General features: G+C 40.2%; 1 protein-coding gene across 5 annotated transcripts in view; it reads right to left on the bottom strand.

The window, feature by feature from the left end:
• Positions 1–234: 234 nt before the first annotated feature.
• Positions 235–21,870, bottom strand: part of LOC113536638 (myosin-11) — a 172,422-nt gene continuing 150,786 nt past the window's right edge. For 2 of the 5 annotated variants that reach the window (XM_053238119.1, XM_053238120.1), the window contains 15 exons: positions 21,669–21,774; positions 20,232–20,389; positions 19,277–19,523; positions 18,928–19,111; positions 16,677–16,836; positions 15,870–16,037; positions 14,017–14,133; positions 13,114–13,239; positions 10,413–10,580; positions 10,129–10,301; positions 8,883–8,957; positions 8,702–8,795; positions 7,566–7,621; positions 3,298–3,394; positions 236–1,540 (listed from right to left, as the gene is read on the bottom strand). In XM_053238119.1, the coding sequence (XP_053094094.1) occupies positions 1,304–1,540; positions 3,298–3,394; positions 7,566–7,621; positions 8,702–8,795; positions 8,883–8,957; positions 10,129–10,301; positions 10,413–10,580; positions 13,114–13,239; positions 14,017–14,133; positions 15,870–16,037; positions 16,677–16,836; positions 18,928–19,111; positions 19,277–19,523; positions 20,232–20,389; positions 21,669–21,774 (2,166 nt within the window). In that variant the 3' untranslated portion in view covers positions 236–1,303. Of the gene's footprint in view, positions 1,541–3,297; positions 3,395–7,565; positions 7,622–8,701; positions 8,796–8,882; positions 8,958–10,128; positions 10,302–10,412; positions 10,581–13,113; positions 13,240–14,016; positions 14,134–15,869; positions 16,038–16,676; positions 16,837–18,927; positions 19,112–19,276; positions 19,524–20,231; positions 20,390–21,668; positions 21,775–21,870 lie in introns of all 5 variants that reach the window. The other 3 variants (XM_053238123.1, XM_053238122.1, XM_053238124.1) reach the window with 3 other exon arrangements.

The raw sequence follows: 21,870 nt of genomic DNA, 5'->3' as shown, positions 1-21,870 counted from the left end.
GAGAGAAAAAAGAGGCTGGTGAGAGAACAAATGTTTAAGGAACTGTCTCAGGGAACTTTAAATATAACTATAATCGGATAAAATGTACAATGTGTCTTTAATAAAAAAAAGACATAATCATTGGTAAATTGCTGTGTTATAAGAGGAATAAAACACTTCAGGGCATACTGTTATAGGAAAATAATGAACTTGACTGTTGATTAATTTTCTATAACAGCACATCCTGAAGTGTTTTATTCCTTACACAATAAATGATGACTAATGGAATAATGTCATAATGTCACATCAAATTCAAGATGTATGTATGTATTATTATTATTATTATTATTATCAGTAGTAGTAGTATTTAAAATTCACAGTGAGTGGAAAGGATTGGCAGTAACCAGAATGACAGACTTAGCCTTAAATGCTGTGCTTTGGAAAATTTCAGGGCATTAATAACAGTTATTGGCGTTTTTAGTTTTCACAGACACCTTAAGTGTTGTGTATTGAGTGCTGGGTGAGAGAGAATGCTGTTTATTGATTTTGCCTGAGCAGAGCAGGTCTCCTTGTGCTGAGATTACGGCTCAGAGATCACGCAGTTACAACTCGCCTGGTCCTGAGCATACGGGACAGTCCCGACTTAAACACAACTTTACATCACTGACACAGGAACACTAGATTGACGTTACATGAATGTAAATATAAATTATTGCCTACATGATTTGTCAGGAATATGACACACTTTACACACTACAGTTACGTGAACAAACAAAATGTCACACAAAACACAGGTATTGCGCGCACACTGATGGATTTATGTTCAGAGAAACAGACATTAGTGTTGTAAAAAAGATCAGACGTAAAAACAGACACTAGATGTGTTTTGAAAATCCTTTCTAAAGGTTTCAAATCCCTCCAGGTTTTAAAAGTTTTCATCTGAAAGCCTCTGAGAAATTTAAGACAAATGCTGAAATGTCAAAAAAAATATTACATTAAATATCACCACAGTGAACAAACACACAGAAAGCTGCAATAACGGCTCACGTCTTCACTTACCTCAGAGCAAAACAAGTTTCAAGATGATTAACAAACACTGACACTCGGCGCCTGTCATTCTGAAAAATGAAAACTGCACTCGTTTTCACTGCTAAAGAAAAGCGGCATCATCTTATACCATATAGCATCTATCATAGTGTCATGATATTATTCAAGTTTAACAGGTTTATAAAATAAACGGAGGTATAAACAAACCCAATTCTCCATCACTTCTATTTAGATATTTTCATCAATCCTGTATTACTTTTTAAAAAGAGTCTCAGTGTCACAGAGAATCCCTGAGATGTTGTACATTCAGTGAGTGCTGTGGTGTAAACTCCCAGCGATGTGCCCTACATAGGGTCCTTCTCTCCAGTGCCCTTCGAGCGACTCGCCGCGCCACTTCAGCGGCGAAACTGGAGCCGGGCGTGGCTCTGCACACACACCTCAGCTCCGCTCCAGCCGCAGCGCCGGAGGCTTCTTTCTGCTCACGTTCTCCCGCTGATGGCTCAAGATTCCCGATCTGAAACGCGGCAGGAAAAACGGAAGATGCAACTTTTATTAAAAATATTCTTTTAAAGCAAATGCAACAAAATGTCAAAAAAGTAATAAAAACAACAAATAAAATGAATCCGCTAACATCGACTATGAAATTTAACAAAAATTAACAATCGTATATATTCATGAATTTACCAACCTCATCTATGAATTTAGCAATGTTTTATACACTAAATCATGAATTTAGCAACCTCGTATATAAATTCATGAAATTAGCAACCTCATGTACAAATTTACCAAGTTCATTTACAAATTCATGAATTTAGCAAGCTTGTAGATAAATAAATAAATTTAGTAACCTCAATACAAATTCATGAATTCATCAACCTCTTCTATAAATTTTACCTTGTGGACAAATTCATAAATTTAGCACACCCATCTATGAATTCAGCAACCTCATATATCAACTCAGTAACCTCGTATATAAATTCATGAATTTAGCAATGCCATCTATGAACTCATACATTTTGCAACCTTATCTATGAATTTACCAACCTTGTCTACAAAGCTTGCATATGAAATCATGAATTTAGCAACCTTGCACATGAATGTTGCAAGCTCTTATACAAATTCATGAAACTAGCAACCTTGTCTATGGATTTATCAACCTCATTTATAAATTCATGAATTTAGCTACCTCATCTACAAATTCACCAACCCTGTGTATTAATTTAGCAAGCTCTTATATAAATTAATAGAATTAATTAAATATTAATAAAATTTAGCAATCTCATTTATAAAATTCATGAATTTATTAATCTCGTATCTAAATCCATAAATTTGGCAACTTTGTCTATGAATTTAGCAACCTTGTGTACAACTTCATGAATTTAGCAACCCTATTTATGAATGTATCGCCCTTTTATACGAGTTCATGAATTCACCAACCTGGAATATAAATTCAGCAACCTCGTATATAAATTCATGCATTTAGGAACCTTGTATATAGATTAAGGAATTTAGCAACCTCATATACAAATTCAGGGATTTCGTACCCTCATCTATGAATTTTGCAACCTTGTCTATGATTCAGCAAGCACTTACATATATATATATATTCATGAATTTAGCAACCTCATAAATCTAGCACGCTTGTCTGAATTTATCAATCTCATATACAAATTTATGAATTTAGCACCCTCTTCTATAAATTTAACAACCTTTTCTATGAATTTAGCAACCTCATATACCAATTCATAAATTTAGCAACCTCGTATATAAATTTTGTAAACTCATCTATGACTTTAGCTACCTCATACACAAATTTGTGAATTTAGCAACGTTTCACATGCATTCAGCAACCTCATCTAAGAATTTAGCAAACTCGTCTATGAATTTAGAAACCTCTTAAAGGAATTTATGTATTTAGCAACCGCGTGTACAGATTCATGAATTCAGCAACCTCATTTACAAATTTAGCAAACTTGTTTAAAAATTTTGCACCCACATCTATGAATTTAGCTACCTTTAATACAAACTCATGACTTTAACAACCTCATCTGTGCATGAAGCCACATCATATAGAAATATATCCACCTTATACATAATAAAAATGTAATCACCCTGTAGATGAACTCTAAACACCTTTACAATTCACATATATTTTGCTGTTCATATGTGAATTTTAGTGACAATACGGATAAGCTCTATGCTCTCTGAGCTGCTCGTCACCATCAGCATCACACTGGTCGACTCTTTCCTGTTCCTGTCACCCTGACCTACCCTTCCAGTGTGGTTTGGTTTCTCTGCTAGCCTGCTCTGCCTCTTTACCTCCCTGCAGCTCTCTGGATCTCCTGTAGCCCCTGAGGCCACGTCACTGCTGGACACAAGTGCAAACAGTCAAATGTCACAGCGGAGCTCATCGGCTTCCTCAGGTATAATGAGCTCTCTGCAGCACAGACTTGCAGCAAAAAAATACAACCAATTAACAAACTATGCATCTTTTTTTTTTTTTTTTTTAAACCAGGGCTGCATATACATTTCCCTTTTTAAAAGAAGAAGAAAAAAAATCTTTGAACCCTCATGCTCCCTTGTTTCCTAAGTTGTTGTCCTATCTGGCAGTTTTGCATACACAATCGGCTCTTTGACTACTCCTGCAGCTTTGCTAATGCTTGCCCTTTTGTGCCCGTTAATTCCGCCTGGGATAAACAGGTTTTGTGCATGCAAAATTATTCGCACTCGCATATAATTAGCTGGAGAAACAATTAGACGTGTGAATAACAGTCCGCAGTGGTGCGTTATGAATTTGGAGTGGGAGAATGAGGCGTTTGTGGATATCCAGGAAAGCAAAGCTTATCAAATAAAGCTTGATAAATGTGCACCGAATGAAACGAGTCAATCATTTTAATGTCCATGAGGAGCCCTGAGGAGAATAAATAAGCAATCAGGACCTCATGTGGCGCGAGCAAATGAGCATGAGGCACAATTAGGGAGGGTCACATTCACACGGGGGTCTGAGTACACCAAACACACTGATGAGAGCAGACGCCTGAGAGAGAGACAGAGAGAGAGAGAGAGAGAGAGAGAGAGACAGAGAGCGAGGGAGAGAGGGAGGCAAGTCGAGAAATGAACTCAAGATGAAGTCTACGGCACTCTAGGTCTACCATTTATCCCAGTTTTGGATAAAGTGGGCCCTTAAAAGTCGGAAAGACAAAAAAGATCAAAGTACAAACGTCACATACTGTGTAAGAAGAGGATGGCCTGAGGAGAACGCGAGCAGGAGAACGTGGGTTTCTTTTCTGTAGTCCGACAGATGAACAGGCCCCACAGCACGCGCTTTCAAAGGCAAATCAAAGTTATTAACTATTCAATCACATAAAGGAGGTGAAGGCGTGAAAGGTTGCGGACCAAAGCACTTTTGCTTCAGTGCATTAAGAGCCGCTCCGGCCCTGTATGAAAAGAAAATAGATTGCCTCCCAGTAAGACGGCTGTGTGTTCTGCCCCCCTCTTTTTTCCCTGCTAATAACAGCAATCTGCTCTGAAAATCTAATCCCAAGTACCATTTATGCCACATCCACATATAACTTCTGCTTGGAAAAGCGTAGAATACGAGTTTTTTTTATTCCCTGATATCCAAATAAACAGGACAGGCTCTCTATCAGCCGGAGGGATGTTACAGCGAGTGAACCGGAAAGAGCAAAGTGCTAATGAATAGTCGGGTTTTTTGGATGAAAGCATCTTATCAAAGCAATGTTCTTTTTATTTCTCTTTAAAATGTGCAGGCAAAGTGCCAGCAGTTTACGGAGAGTGTGACTATAAAACCCCCAACCAATGAAGCACAGGAAGAATCTTAAAACTCAACTCTGGGAAACTGCAGAGGGCAAAAGTTTGCATAACCTTATGCCAAATTTAAGAAGAGATTTAAAAAGTAATTTAATTTAAAACAACAAGATGTTTAGTGTGTCAGGAGTCACATTCTTGGTCCAATAGTGCACGTCCAAGCACCCTTCGCAAAGAGCACCCAGTGACCAGTTCCTGGCAAGTTACGCTGACCTCAACCCCACTGAACACCTTTGGGATGAACTGGAAGTCCGACTGCACCCCAGACCTCCTCACCCAACATCAGTGACCTCACCTCTTGTGGCAGAATGATCACACATCCACCACAGATACGCGCCAAAATCTAGTGGAAAACCTTCCCAGAACAAGGGCGGAGGTTATTAGCAAAGGGGGACTAAATCTGAAATGGGATGTTCAAAAAAAACACAAATGGGTATGATGGTCAGGTGTCCAACAAACTTCTCTCTTCATCTTTTTAAAGACTGCTAAACTTTTTCATATCCTCTGAACAGTTTTTGGATCCTCTCAGTTAAAATGTGTGGCATTTCATACCTCCCCAAATACACTCTTCCTCATGCTCTGTAGTAACGATATCAGATGCCACACATTGCCTTTTCCAGATTAGGTTAGCAGACCAAGAGGGTCAAGACGTAGCTAGTGGATGTATTGTAGCACAGTCACATTAAGATCACCAGAACCCACATATGCCTTAAAAATCAAATCAAGCACTTCACTTCCTTATTTGTTTGAATTTCATCTCTCTCTCTCTCTCTCTCTCTCTCTCTCTCTATCCAGGCCTGCAGGATTTCTGCATGTCTTCGAACATTAACTGGGCTTCATTTAGTCACACAGTTACGTGAACAAGCCAAGTGTGTTAATGTGTGTGTATAATTTTCCATCCCTGTGCTCTCTGGTTTCTGTCTCTCTCTGAATGATTAGTCAAGAGAGTCACAGTCTCCGGGGTGATTATCCACTTAACGCTCCAGTAACCGTTTTTCCCCTGAAACTCAGTAAAGTTTAGTAAAGTGCAGCACTTTGAGTAGGTCTGTACCTCCAGCACTGACATTAACATGGCTGAAGGTGCAGGATGGTGTGTGTGTGTGTGTGTGTGTATATACACAGACAGGATGTAATGGCAGCAGTTAGTGAACCTGATACTGGGCCAGAACCCAAATGGGTTCTGCTGTGCGGCAGATCCTTAAGGGAAAAGCCAATATTGCGTTTGGCATGTCAAAAGATTCCTCCACAGTTTGTCTTTACAATTACACATCGTTAGAGAAGATAAGCGAATGTCCACGGAGCAGAATCATGTCAGTGAAACGACGGGCCTTACACTTCTGCCTAATGGACCTAGCGCATCACACACTGCTGTTTATTAAAGATAAGACACACATGTAATAGAACTGGTTCCTCTAAAACTTTCTGCATGATTTTAGCTTTCTAATAGGGTTTAACTTTGAACTTTTTTTTTGGGAGGGAAAGATGAGTCTCTGCTGAAGGTTTCCACACAGAAAGTTTAAGGATTCCACTAGAAGGACAAACCAGAGAATGTTTAATTGATAAATGCTAGATGGATTTTTTTCCCCTAAGAGTGAAGATAGGTCAGCTTGGTATTTGCTTATCTTTAATATAAGATTAAAGAAAAAAACTAAATAATACTATAAAACTAAAATAATAACTGCATTTACACATATAAGGTTTTAACTAGGGGCTGGCAATATGGCCAGAAATTTTGAAATTTATATTTGAATATATATTCTGAATATATATTTTGAAATATTTGAATGTTAATGGTATATATTACAAAAAACACACTTTTACTTCCCTTTAACTTGAAGTAACACACACACAATATTTTTTAAATTTGAACAATCATGTTTAGTAGCGAAAGAAACCAGTGTGGAGCAGTGGAACATCACGCTGAAGACTCAGCAACACTGCTGATCGATGATGCTGTGTTTTATTTTACATAATCAAAGGACTTTCCTGAATTAACAACCAATCATTTTCACACATTTCTACTCATTTATAAAGCTGGATATGAACGGATTTATTCGTAAAACAATTGTACGAATGTTTACACAAGAAATTTGGTATTCATGAAAATCCGAAATTATGAAAATAAATTCGGAAAAAAACTTAGTATCTGGGGCTAAGAGTACCATCGAGAGCACTTTGTGAAAACCAGTCATTTAATATATTACTGGCGTTAATTAAAGAATATCAAAAATAAAAAACTGAGCCAATATAAAACCCATAAATCATTCGGTTATGACAAAAGAAATGGCAGTGTATAAACGGAGGACAGGCCGGTCTGTCTGCGCATAGTCGCAAGCCGTAAACAAACGCCTCAGCTGATGGAAGATTTAGCATCAATTACAGGCATCAAAGTGAGTCAGAATAACTTCCACTTCTGCCTTTCAGCTTTTACCCTGATTGTTCATTTCGTGCTCCCAGCTGTCTGTGCACTTGACCTTTTATGGAGTTTTGTGGGTGTCACTACATGCAAATGAGCTGTGTCAGGAACGCGCTTTGCACTTTACTGGTGATCAACATACGCACACAAGTACAAAGAAAATCAGCGTTTCTGAAACTTTTGTGAAGCTGCTTTTTTTTTTTTTTTTTTTGTAAGAATTGATCACAGACATAAATACTGTCTGAAACCTCAGAGTCAAATGAAGAGATACGGTGGTGATGGTGCGAGCACTCACAGTGCAGGAGGCTGACGGCTGTGCAGCTGCTCACTCGTGCTCTTGGTCTGAAACACCTGCAAAAAAGCAGTGAACACAATTATAATGCAATAACAACTCTCTGAAGGTTGTAATTCATCCAGGTCATAGCAGTAGTACGTCAATGTGCCTGGAATTTCATCAGTTCCCCACAGTCCTCATCATAATATCACATCTGGACTTCTCAAACATCTTAGCCAACATAAAGAAAGTTTCCGAGGTCTTCCCCTTAAAACTGCAGCACAGATCTAGTTTATGAAAATACACAATATGTTGTGTAGTTTATGAATATACACAAATACACTTTCAACTCGATTCAAATATTAGACTCATTAGGCAAATACACACCTCATATTTACTGATGACATTAGAGATTATTTGCTTATTTTACTTTGTATTGAAATATAAATTAATTATTAAAATCACTTCCTATTTTAAATAAAACTACAATCAAACCGATTTTCAAATTATATGAGTAACTGATGTGATTGATTTCCAATAACACATTCAATTAATTCAAATAATTTGCATTTAGTTATTATTTATTAATATTAATAACAATTAGGAATAATAAAATGCAATAATATTAACAGTAATGTTAAAAATATTTAAATATGAATAAATAATTAATAAGATATTTAGTTATATGATAAAAAAAATATAAGAAATAAAAACACAAATAAAAGACTCTTTAGCTATACAACACACACTGAGTACTTTTGTTCTAGTCAAGATGTTTCCATAAATTCTCCTTAGCTGCTTGTTGGAGGTCATGAAGTCACCCAAACTTCATTTCAAGACCTAATTTTTTTCTGTCTTGGATCAAAAATTGCTTGACTTCGAAGCCCCAATAAAATGATTAAACAGAAAACAGCGCACAAACATGACTCAAAATCATGATCTCAAAATCATCTCATGAATATGTTAATTAAAAAAAAAACCCACAATCCAGCAGGTATCCTTTTTTTTGGCCTGGATTTGCAAACTGGATTTCACACTTCTCGAGAAAAGATTTAATAAGTGATATCTATGTCTATATCTATATCTATCTATCTATCTATCTATCTATCTTTCTATCTATCTATATAGAGAGAGAGATAAATATGCTGTAAATATACCTTGAATCTCTCTGCCTCCATTCTTTGCTCATCGAGCTCCGCCCTCAGCCTCCGGATCTCCGCCTGCAGCTTCTCCACGTTCTCCTGCAGATGACTGGGAGAAGAAAAGACTTGTTTCTGCCTATGCATGACACTACTCATCTCTCAAACACACACTGTTTAAAACACTAACAGCTCTTACTCTTTTTCAGCTGTGAGGTGGATGATCTTCTTGCTCTGGTCTCTGATTTTGAGGCCGAGCTTCTCGTTGGCCTGCCTAGTGAGACGCAGTTTACAAGCATTCATGAGAACTAGTAATGTCTCATTGGAAACACTCAGAGATTCGGGTTACGTGAGATGAAAGAAGACAGAGATTCACAGGGTCACGCTTGCAGATTGGGAAATAAGTGCCAGAGAAAAATGACATTAAAAATAAATTAGTAAATACAATATAATAATACAGTGATGTCCTAGTGTGTAAAGCTACAAAGCAAAAGAGATTATAGTATTTTATAAAGAATATGTTATGAAAAAATTCAAAAACTTAAGAGAGTATCTCTAGAGCTGGGAGTCTTTACCTCTGTGAATTTATTGTTTAAGCATGAGCATGGTGGAGCTCACTATTAAATAAACTCTAGAGACTGCTGTGTGTGAAAATCCTACAAGATCAGCAGTTTATGAAATACTCAAACCAGCCCTTCTGGTACCAACATCCATTCCACGCTCAAAGTCACAGACATCACACTTTTTCTTCATTCTGATGTTTGATGTGAACAATAACTGAAGCTCTTGACCTGTATCTGCACGATTTTTTTGCATTACGCTACTGCCGCATGATTGGCTGATTAGATAACTGCATGAGTGTGTGTGCGCGTGTGTACAAGTGTTCCTAATAAAGTGGACAGTGTGTGTATCTTGATTAACGGCAAATTTATCAAATATATTTGATTATGAGATTATTATAAATCAAATATAAGAGCATTCAGCCTGTTTTTAGATGCTTTTACTCATTTCAAGCATTAAATTTTCCTTTTCTATTGGCAGATAAGTTTGCATCTTTGTAGAAATAAATGCTTAAAATTAGAACAAGTTGAACTTGATGCCAATCGTGTGGATGGTGACGCCTATGCCACAACCATGTCTAGTGCTTCTTGTTTCTAATCTGTATGCCAGAAATACCCTTAAAACATACAAACAGGAAGAAAGCTACTGAAGAAAAAACTACCGCTCTGTGGTGGAGGAATAAAAATATTATAATTATATAATTATTTCAAGCCTGAAATGAGAAAAAATGTCTTGAAATAGGATTAATAATCGTAGATTTGGCCTATTGTCTACATATAACAGGAAATACTACATACATTTGACTACACTCTAGATAATTTTACTTGCTAAGATGTCATATTTTGCAGTGTGGAAGTATTCACCCTACTGTGCTGTGATCTTACTTTTGCTCTTTGACCCACTGGTTGACATTGGTGACCACCAGCTCGCTCTCTCGGTGCAGACGGGAACTGTCAGAGCGCGCGTCACCCAACGCCTGCCTCAACACCTCCACCTCACTCACAGCGGCCCTGTACTTCTGTTCTACAGAGTCCAGCTCAGTGTGTAAGGTTTCCAGCTGTACAACACACACCCACACACATACACACACACCAAGGGGTTAATATGACAGAAGCCTTCTGAAGAAAGCTTGTGTGTGTATGTGTGTGCGCGCGCAAGCATGTTTAACCTGAGCTACTTTGGAGCAGTAGTTCTCTCTGAGGGAGGCCACCTCCACCTTCAGGAGCACCAGTTCCTCCTCTCTGGACTGCAGGGAGACGAGCTGCTGCTGACCCCAGAGCTGAGCGCGTGCCAGCTGGCCGTTTAGCTCCGCCAGACGCCCGTCAAGCGCCCGAGTCTGAAAGTACAAGTCAGAGTGTTATTAACTCGAACCGTCTAAGCTTATCTGTGTCAGAGTCAAGCGCATGTAGTGAGGAGATAATACTGAAATTATGAGTATTGGTATTCAGATCTTTCTTTGTGCTGTAAAAAAAAAAAAATCACTTTCTCAGTAAATCTGTATAAAATGGATATAAACAAAGAGCACAGTTTGTGATGACACTCAATACGCTCCATGATTATGGGACAATTACAAGGTAAGTCTCTCTGGTGTTAAATAAATCACCGTGAAAATGTTGACGTCAACTGAGACTCTAATTTAAGTTAGAGAATTTAATAGTAGCTAGCTAATCGCTGAGCTAAGTTAGCCAATGTTTGTGATATTAGACTAGCAGAGATGACAGGAGGAGTTTTAATGAGGGTAAAGATGTAGAGATGTTCCTAGCCCATCTACAGTTGTTTCTTGGGTGTAAATAAGTAAGTAAGTAAATAAATAAATAAATAACGTCTTCCTACATTGATTATATTTATTGGTTTACATGTCCAGAGATACTGCAACTGTAATGTAATATTACGCTTACGTACTGTTATATATAAAATACCATATTTCACATGAGTATGAAATCATTTTAATTGACTGCACAGCAATATTATCCAAGACATTCACAGTCTTTAATAACAAGAAATAAGACATGTAAGGTAGACAGTTTGCCTGTGTGTGTGTGTGTGTGTGTGTGTGTGAGAGACAGAGAGAGAGAGTGCGTGGGAGAACATTCAGAAGGTCTCACAATGACCTTTACACAATCCCTGAGCACATGCGATGTAGAAGAGAGCCAATAAAGGTAATGAAAAAAAAGCAAAGACAATTAAAGTAGTCAGAGCGCTGTGTGTGTGTGTGTGTGTGTGTAGGTTCAATGATAGAACAGACACAGAATGCACACACGGCTTTGTGCACACATACATGATTACAAAATATTTAATCTATATATCAAAATGCAGGCAGTGCAAACACACACACGCGCATGCATACACACTTCAAAATGATAAGTGCTATAAATGCAAACACGTAGAAATACAGCTTCCTCATCTTTTCTCATTACTGGTTCGCTCTGACTCCCCCTGCATGCTGCTGCGTTCTGCACAACCAGCGGCGATCATTAGTGGCCTCGCACCGATCCAGCTGCAGCACGAGCAATTATTTTTAAAAGGCAGAACTGAAAACAGACAATTGACACACGGCACGGCACGCACACCCAGCACCGATCATTACTCCTGCAATCAGGGCAGAGAAGAAGCAGCTCCGGATGGGGTTTCTGCTCCTCATTTTTTATTTTTTTATTTTTTAGACTGAGGAGTTTGCTGACCACAAAATGACAAGGCTGCTTTTCCTTGACCAATTAAAGAGGGACAGAGAGTGGGCCTGTGAGCGTGCAACACTGACAGCACTTAAAGAGGATGAAGTGAAGGCTGAGAGAGAGAGAGAGAGGGAGGGAGAAAGAGAGAGAGAGAGAGATGAGTCCAGATGACTGAACTGACTGGAGTGCACTCCACTTCCACACTCCGATCGATCCACCATGTCACACTTCCACACCGCGTTCACATCAACAATTCGTAGAGGAAACAACAGGCCACTCAGATCACACAGAGGAATGTATGTGAGATACAATAAGAACATACAGTTGAGTCTTGTTTATTTAATATTAATTCATAGCAGCAAGACATCTACAGTGGCCTGCATAAGTATTCACCCCCTACATTTTGTAGTGAACTAAAATGCACTAGGATTGTCATGATTCTATACAAAATAGTCCATTATATTGAAGCAGCTGGAAAAATCAATATACATATCTCAAGTAAAAGTCGTGATTGCATAAGTATTCACCCCTGCTGCTGTTTCAAAAAAAAAAAAAAAAGTTTATTGGAAAACACACCTAAGCGAACAGCATTATGAAGACTGTATATGTGGTCTGGTTTCGCATGTTTGCCTTAATAAATAAAGAGATGTCAATGCATATACTTTCATTTAGCACCGACAGTGTGATTTATTAAACCCGAAAGTCCTTTTTCATCAGTGACTGTGTGTGCAGATGAATACAAATGAAAAGAAGGTATTACCTGACGTCTCTGTCAGTTGTTGACTTCACCAAGTCTCGACAGTAAGTTTATCAACATTATGCCTTCCTCTTTTAAAATCTCTATCAAAACTTGATGAGGAAAAAACAATATGAGGAAAACTGGTTTCATATTATATATATATATATATATATATATATATATATATATATATATATATATATATATATATATATATATATATATAGTATTTTTGGACAGTCTTTCTGTGTCTCATTGCCTGTAACTGGTGTTATACTGGAGCATCATGTTGACTCATCTGCGATTATCTAAGAGATCTGAACTCGCCCCAGTGCACACACAAAACTCAGTTACACAGGGTTTCTACACAACTTGATGTGATGTGATTCACACAATTATTGTTTATAAATCATCCATTAACACGAGTTCTGGTGTCTCGTAGGAAGGAGGTGTCTCACCTCGTCCTGAGAGAGTCGGCTCTGACTGCGCAGCTGCTGCAGCTCTGTACTCAGCTCTGTGTTTCTCTCTTCCTGCTGGATCAGCCGCTGCTGCAAGCGTGTCATCTCCTGACTACGCTCAGCCAGCTACACACACACACACGCACACACACACACAAACACACACACACAAGTCATGTCAGGAATTTATAATATATTATTGTTATGTTGAGAACTAATCTGAGGTTTTCATTATTAATAATAATAATAACAACATCAGCAGCAGTAGTACTAGTAGCAATAGTAATAGCAGTATTAGCAGTAATAGTAATAGTAGTAGTTTTAGTAGTGGTTATTGTATTAGTAATAATAGTACTAGTAGTAGCGATAGTACTAGTAATAGTAATAGTATAAATAGTAGTGGTAGCAGTAGTAATATTACTAGCAGTATTAGTAGTAGCAATAGTAATAGCAGCAGTAGTAGTAACAGTAGTAGTAGTAGTAATGGTACTAGTTGCATTAGTAGTAACTGTGGTAGGAGTAGTAGTACTAATAACAGTAGTAGTAATAGTAATAGCAGTAGTATTAGTAGTAGCAATAGTAATAGTATCAGTAGTAGTAACAGTAGTAGCAGTAATAGTACTAGTAGTAATAGTAATAGCAGTAGTATTAGTAGTAGCAATAGTAATAGTATCAGTAGTAGTAACAGTAGTAGCAGTAATAGTACTAGTAGTAATAGTAATTGCAGTAGTATTAGTAGTAGTAGTAGTAGTAACAGTAGTAGCAGTAGTATTTCAGACTAAAGTGCAAAAAATACTATGGTGTAAAATGTTGGATATATTTTAATATGTTCATTGCTGATTCTCTTTAATGCTATAACACACTTGATTCATTAACACAAGTTTTCTAAAAGCAGCTGTGAACCTCTTGGCTGAAAGTCTCGATGCGAGCATCTCTCTCCTGCAGCTGCGTCCGCTTGTCTGCCTCTTCCTCCTGCAGCCTGAGGGTGGCGCTGTGTAGCTCACACACCCGCTCCTGCAGCTACACACACACACACATACACACACACGCACAAAGACAGGTGACAATCACACGTGGGGTATCTCTGGTCTTTATCATGTGTACCAGAGCATTATTTAAAGCTAACAGCCAGAGGATTTGCTCACACACCAATCAGATGACAGATGCAGTCTGTTATGAGTGACAGATATTAAACTGGAATTACAGAGATAGATTTTTAACTGTAAATGAGTAACGAACTGCATCAGATCTGTTAAACTTATTAAGATTTAGATTTAAGTTGCATACAGACGAGCAGTCAGCTGATCAATGTGCTTTGCCTTCCTGGGGTGGGGGGTTGGTAGGGGGGCATTTCTTCAGGATCTGAGCAAGTCTGAGTTTAGCTAACTCATTCTCTGAGAGGTTTGGAAGTAATTACTATGTTCTGAAAGAGAAATTTGGAGGGAACCTAATCAAATTGGTACGAAATTACCCGTGGAAATATGGAGAGAGCGTAATAAATGTGCTACATCTGCTTTAAAAAAAAAAAAAAGAAAAAAAGAAAAAAAGATAAAAGCAAACAAACCAAAAAAAAAAATGTAATAACATTGTTTTGAATGTAATGCATATCTGTATGTACATGAATTTTATAAATTCCATAAAAAGCAAACACAGCAATGTTTAGGTAGGTGGTACTTGTCACAAGTAACATCCACGTGAATACCAGGACCCAGAGTTTCCCAGCAGAACATTGCCCAGAGCATCACACTGCCTCCACAGGCTTGCCTTCTTCCCATAATGCATCCTGGTGCCATCTCTTCCCCAGGTAAGTGACTTACACGCACCCAGCTGTCCACATGATACATGATGTAAAACAAAACATGATTCATCAGACCAGACCACCTTCTTCCACTGCTCCATGGTCCAGTTCTGATGCTCACGTGCCCATTGTAGGTGCTTTCGGCGGTGGTCAGAGGTCAGCATGGGCGCTCTGACCGGTCTGCAGCTACGCAGCCCCATACGCAGCAAGCTGTAATGCACGAGTGTGTTCTGACACCTTTCTATCATCGCCAGCATTAACTTTTTCAGCAATTTGTGCTACAGTAGCTCTTCTGGTGGCTAGCCTTCTCTACCCTTCTCTGTCGCCAGGTTCACTGGTTGTCCTTCCTTGGACCACTTTCGGTAGGTACTAACCACTGCATACGGGGAAAACCCCACAAGACCTGCGTTTTGGAGGTGCTCTGACCCAGTCATCTAGCCATCACAATTTGGCCCTTGTCAAAGTCGCTCAGATCCTTATGCTTGCCCATTTTTCCTGCTTCCAACACATCAGCTTTGAGAGTTCACTTGCTGCCTAATATATCCCACCCCTTGACAGGTGCCATTGTAGCAAAATAATCAATGTTATTCACCTGTCAGTGGTTTTAATATTATGGCTGATTGGTGTATATTTTGACAGTGAGCAAAACGATGATCGAGACTTTCATAACGAAATTCCGCTCATGCCAGATGTTACAAAATGAGAGCTAGCGAAACAGTTAATCAAGTTAGATAATTCTCATAAAATTGGAAGGATACGGGGCATATCTAATTTGCATATCTATATATTCATAGATCCATGTATTTTTAATAAGAGTATAGGTGGAGAGATTTTCAGCAAATAATTATTTTTGATAGATTAAAAATGACGTTTATGATGACAAGGGTTTAAACAGGGATGATGTAAAATGAACAGTATGTGCATATGTTTGTGTGTGTGTGTGTGTGTGTGTGCATACCTGGTTTCTGACCGTTTGCAGGTCAGCTCTGAGCTTATCTCTCTCAGACTCCAGGCTGTCCTCTCTCTGACGTGTCCTCTGTACCCAGTCCAGCTGCTCCTGCTGCCGGGCCTGTTCCTGTGCCAGCTCCACACGCAGAGCCTGAGCCGTCACCGAGTGCTCCCTCAGCTTGAACACACACACGCACACGCACACATAGGGTTTAGGGAATTGCAAGACTGATAACTGATCAGCTATGCTTAGTGACAAGCACACCATTAAAGCAACCACAAGTGATTTTTAAAAACAGCTAAATAAATCTCCTGAGATTGGGTTACTGATTGTGTAGAGTTGTGCAGGTTCTCACTGTGTTTGCATGGGTTTCTAGTTCTCCAGTTTCCTTCCAGCTCCCAAAAATATGCCAGTAGGTGGAGTGGTGACTCTAAATTGACCCTAGGTTTGAATGAGTGTGTGTGTGTGTGTGTGTGTGTTTGTGTGTGTAATGCCCTGCTAAAGCGCTTACTGAAGATGAATCAATGAATGAATGTCTTTACATCCTGACAGCTATCACTAGCAAGCAAAATCACTTAGAGCAGCTTTGACCAGTCAGTACTGATTAATATGGATCAGTGGAATGTTTTGTGGTGGCAAGAATTCAGGTATTGAGATGCAGAAGCAGAATCACAGACCTTGCACGGTGGTGCATGTTACCAGAGAAATCGGCATTAGAACGTATACGACATATACAACCATACGTATACGTTCAAAAACTGAATTCAAAAACTTCCTGTTTTCCTTGTTCAACCAGGATGAGGAGGTTGTAAATACCTGCTCCTGCATGTGTGTAAAGGTCTCTTTGGTGCTGTTCAGCTCTTCCTGGAGCTCCTGGTTCTCCTGCTGCAGCCGTGAAGCCTCCTGCTGGGCGCTGAGATGAGCCTGCCTGCTGCTGCCGGCCTCCAGCTTCACCTGCTCCAGCTGAGTCCTGCAGGTGAAACTAGAGTATGATGCCTGTCCAGTCTATCATGGTGTACAGGATATTTGTAAACTGGCAATACAAGAGAAATGAATGTAGAACATTCTGTGACCACAGGACTACAGGCGGGAAGTGAGCGCTGTGAAAAAGCTGGTGTACTTTCATCGCAGCTTATCACGCTACAGTCCACACTTCCTCCACAACATCTAATTTGCTGTAATTCTCTATCTCTCTACTGTTTAATCAAGCTCCAGGAAGCTCACTCTGTCTTAATTGGAGCATGATGCCGTGCAGAAACGGTGAGCGTGGCAGAAAAAGGTTGTTGGCTGTAATCAGACAAGGCAAGCTTAAACATTTAATGAACGAGCCCTGAAGCTAATTAGAGATGGGAGGAGGATGAGCTCAGCCACCGATGGAGCATGAGGGCCTGAATCACGACTCAGAAAGCATCAACCGAAGCAGCTAATCCAATTAAAGTCCCATCACATCTCTCTCCACTGTTCTCTTTTATCAGCAACTCATAATGAGCACAGCATGTAAAATCACTCCACATACAGACGTGTTACAGTGTCACTCATTCATCCTAATGTTCTACTTTCTGCTCTGTAGCTGGTCCCACATGGACCCTCATGCTCCTTGTTTCAGTGGATAATCACCTGGATACTGTAGTTTTGTAGTCTGCTGCTGTAGAACTGCTGCTCTAATCAGAAAGACTGTTCTGTACTCATTCCAGGGCTCTTATTCACAATCTGCTCATGCGGAACATCCTATACATTCAGTATTTTTTGTCTTTGTTATTCTACACTTGTATATTGTAAATATTTAACTCTTCTCACCCAGGAGAGGAAGGTCAAGTCAAGGTTTCTTCATCACACTGTCTCAGAGACTTTTTCCTCGCCACTGTCTCCTCTGCTTTGCTCATTAGGTATCTACATCTTCGCCCACATCATTTGGTTATTTTAGAAATTAATATTTTTGTGCACTAATATTTGTAAAAATTACTGGGAGTCACATTCAGACAAGACATGTTTAAATTAATATGTGCTATTTTAGTCTTTTCACCATCCTGACACTCTGCACCAGTATAGTTCAGCAAAAAAAAAAAGGACAAATTCCCCCGTCCATCTACCTCCAAACTAGTGTTGTGTCTCAAATCACATACATATGCACTATTCTAGACCGTTATCATATACTAACACTAATCAGTTTTCCATTAATCATGATGTGTGAGTTTTTAATTAACCTCACTGTATTTTTGTTTAAAATAGGAACATGTCAAACTGTAACACTCCAAACATGGAAGAACTTAACTCAGTCGAAAAAAGAGAAGGAAAAGGGAAAGACAAAGCCAGGACCTGTCACCAGACTGAGGGTGATGAGGTAGGTATTTTATGAAATGCTGTGTCACTTTTTCGATTACGGGAGTGTGAGAAACTGAGCTTAAAACCCTGCTTTCCTTTATACATTTCTCTCTCTCTCTGTCTCTCTCTCTCTTTCTGTCTCACTCATTGACAAACCGACCACGGTAACAGCTAATCGATCTCCCGCGCGATTCCTGAGCCCACCCTCGCCAGGATGATCAATATCCCTGGCAATTAGAATCCCCTATCTGCATGGCTGCAGGGACCTCGCCGCGTCTCCACGGCCCACAAACACCCAATTTAGTCCTCAGCCTATCGCTTAATTACTAAATCCTCCGTAATGCGTATTGGCAGGCGGATGGCGGCGCTTTAGCATTAGCTCCTACGCCTGACTGAACAAGTGACCTTTGGCAAACGGCTGGCTAAGGTGCTGAGAAGTCACTGCTGCATGTCGTCTCATGATTGTTTAAACATCTGATCTCGAGGTGGGGCCGTGAACCGATGAAGACCACGTGTGCGTGGAAATGCTCTGAAGGCTGAGCAGGAGATAACAGCCAGAGAACTTTCCGGATTGAATGGAATTTACTTTCAGCTTCCCCAAAAATCAAATCTCCCAAATAATTGTGGAGAGAATCTGCTTTCTTCATTCTACATGAGGTACAGAATTCATCCAAATGAGAGTCGATGTGCACTTACCTCACTCCGATATTCACCGAGTGAGTGTGTGTTTGAGGTGTACCTGCAGTCGTGGAGCTCCTGCTCGCTGGATTCCAGTCTCTGCTGGACTCTCCTGAGCTCGGCATGAAGTCTCCTCTGGCTCTGCTCAGCCCGGACCACCTCAGCTACTCGCTCTGCCAGCTGCTCCTGCGCTCGCTGTTGCCCGCCCTCCAGCAGCAGCACCTTCTCCTCGTGACGAGCCAGTTCCTGCGCTGGAAGGCCAATACACACACACACACACACGCACAGGGAAAATAAGTTTTGCATGCAAATATGGTATAAATGTCCAGTCATTGTAAAACATATTTATTCATAAAACATAAAATGATCAGTTACTACTTGACAAATACTCATATATTATCTCCCGGGTTTCTCACCGCTGTCTCTGCAGCTGCTCCGGGCCTCCTTCAGCTCATCACGGATCTGCAGCAGCTGTGTGCGGAGCTTGCCGCACTCGTTCTCCCTCTCTCTCTTCTCTTTCTTGGCTTGCCGGAGTTCTGCCTGTAGAGCCTGAATGGTGGCGGCGTGCCTTTCTACCTCTGCTGCCTTGCCTCGGATCTTATCCCGCGCCTGGACCAGGTCTGCCTCAGACTGCCTCAGAAGCGTGTCTCTTTTCTGCACGGCCTGCAGAACACGGCGACGCAAACTCATGAGCTTATTTACACGTCCTGAATGCTTTATGTGTCAGGAGAATGACACCCTAGCTAAGAGTTTCTTCTTAAAATCTATTCATCAAACAACTAAAAGGAACATTTGCGTTTCCTAAGGTATTCCTACACTTAGAGAACAGGCGAGGTTGACCTTGATGCTACTGATGTTACACGTACATGTGTCACATTCTATGCTCACGAGATCAATTTCATTTCATTTAACTAGACTATTGATTAACACACTTCTACTGTAGCAAAGAGTAACCATAGTGTGTACGGATGGAAAAGAAAGCCGACTGTCGGATGATGTGCGCTCTGGAGAAGGCGCCGATGTGTAAAATGACTCGTATTCACAGATATTCACAGTTCATATAACTGCATTGGCTCATGTGGGCGAATTGTCAAACCTTGATCTCAGATGATTGACTGCATTTCTCAACTCCACAAAATCCAAATAATACCTTTTTAAAAGCTTGCTGTCATTGAAACACATTAACCTTGAATGTACTCTTAAATGCCAGTAGCGAACATTCAGGATTTTTCATGAAACATGCAGCTGATGTTTGTAACTACACAGAGCAAAAGAAGAAGCTGGCCTTGTCAAAACTCTGTGTCTGCTTATAAGCCTTAGCCAAGCTATCTGTGTGTGTGTGTGTGTGTGTGTGTGTGTGTGTGTGTATACCTGCTCTTTCTGTACACACTGCCTACGAGCTGCCTCTAGTTTTTCCTCCAGTTCGGTGACTCTGAGCTCCAGAGTGTCCACGTCAGCCTGTCTGCTCTGAGCCTCACACACAGCATCAGCCTGGAGCTTCCTCATCAACTCCTGCAGCCTTCGCACCTCTGACACACACACACACACACACACACAGAAATGAACCCATAGGGCATTGCAATTTGTGATGTATATCGTTAGAATTGTGAGAAGTGTCATTTTTTTGTTTTGTTTTTTCGTAACTGAGTGCAATCCAGGTCTAAAATGACATAAACGTTCAGCATTATCTCTTGTGCATGGTCTAATATCCCACGCGTAATACACTAAATGAACAAAACAGGATTTCTGTTCATGACTGCAAGGTTTCAGCACTTCTGACTCGCTGAGGGAGAATGGTGACATCATCGCTGATGCAGTTTCGTCAAAATCTCAGGAAAAAAAAAGCATTCAGTTTGGCAGTGAAATCTCTTCATCATTGTATTTTCGTTTCTAATACTTAATCACATTTGAAAATGATTTGAATATATTTTGCTGATGAATGTGTATCATGAGTGAGAGAATGAAAGAAGGAGAGAGTGCGAGACACAGAGAGAAAGAGACAGAGATAGACAGACAGAGAGAGGGAGAGTGAAAGGGAGAGAGAGACAGGTAGCAAGAGATAAAGAGAGACAGAGAGAAGAGTGAGTGAGAGAGAGGAGCGACAGAAAGCGTGAGAGAGAAAGACAGAGTCGGACAGAGACAGAGAAAGCAAGAGGGAGAAAGAGAGACAGAGAGAAGAGTGAGTGAGAGAGAGGAGCGACAGAAAGCGTGAGAGAGAAAGACAGAGTCGGACAGAGACAGAGAAAGCAAGAGGGAGAAAGAGAGACAGAGACAGACAGAGAGTGAGAAGGAGAGACAGACACAGAGAGAGAGAGAGAAAGACAGATAGACAGAGAGATAGAAAGTGTGTTTGAATTTGATAGAGACAGAGAGACACAAGCAAAGAAACAGGCAGAGAGAGAGAGAGAGAGAGAGATAAAAAGAGACAGGTAGAAAAAGACAGAATGAGACAGAGAACCAGTGGCAAACCAAAAAGAAAATATACTGAAGTTATGTAAAGAAGGTACAGTAACATTTAATTAAACAAATAAAACAATTATAATGTCAACAAGCGGCTGAATTGTCATGACTGTTGTCTGTCGTATCAAGCCTGCATTCATCACGACCCACACAGAGAGCTCCACAGAGACCCTTTAAGGGTTCCTCAGAGGGACAAACTGAAGAACCGTTTAGGTGCAAGATTGAAATTTTTAGCTCCCCAGCCGTACCCACATGAGAAGTCAGTTTCAGTGGCGTGAGCTGCTGAAGGAGGGATGGAAAAGCATTTGGAAGACGATTAGCAGACAGAGAGCAGGAAGTTGCACTCACCTGCCAGGCTGCCATCTCTGAGCTGCTTCTGCGCCTGTGCTTCCTCTTTGAGCTTCTCCAGCTCTGAGTGACAGGTTCCAGAGTGCTCCAGGGCCTGGGAGAGCGCCTGGACGGACACATACACACACACACACACGTCACATATCTATACCCGTGCCTCGGTGAAGGCGCAGAGAAGCTTGAGACACAAGAGCGGTCCACT

The sequence above is a fragment of the Pangasianodon hypophthalmus genome, chromosome 11, assembly GCF_027358585.1.
Source record: "Pangasianodon hypophthalmus isolate fPanHyp1 chromosome 11, fPanHyp1.pri, whole genome shotgun sequence".
Classification (NCBI taxonomy): Eukaryota; Metazoa; Chordata; class Actinopteri; order Siluriformes; family Pangasiidae; genus Pangasianodon; species Pangasianodon hypophthalmus.
This window is presented reverse-complemented; position numbering and strand designations above follow the sequence as displayed.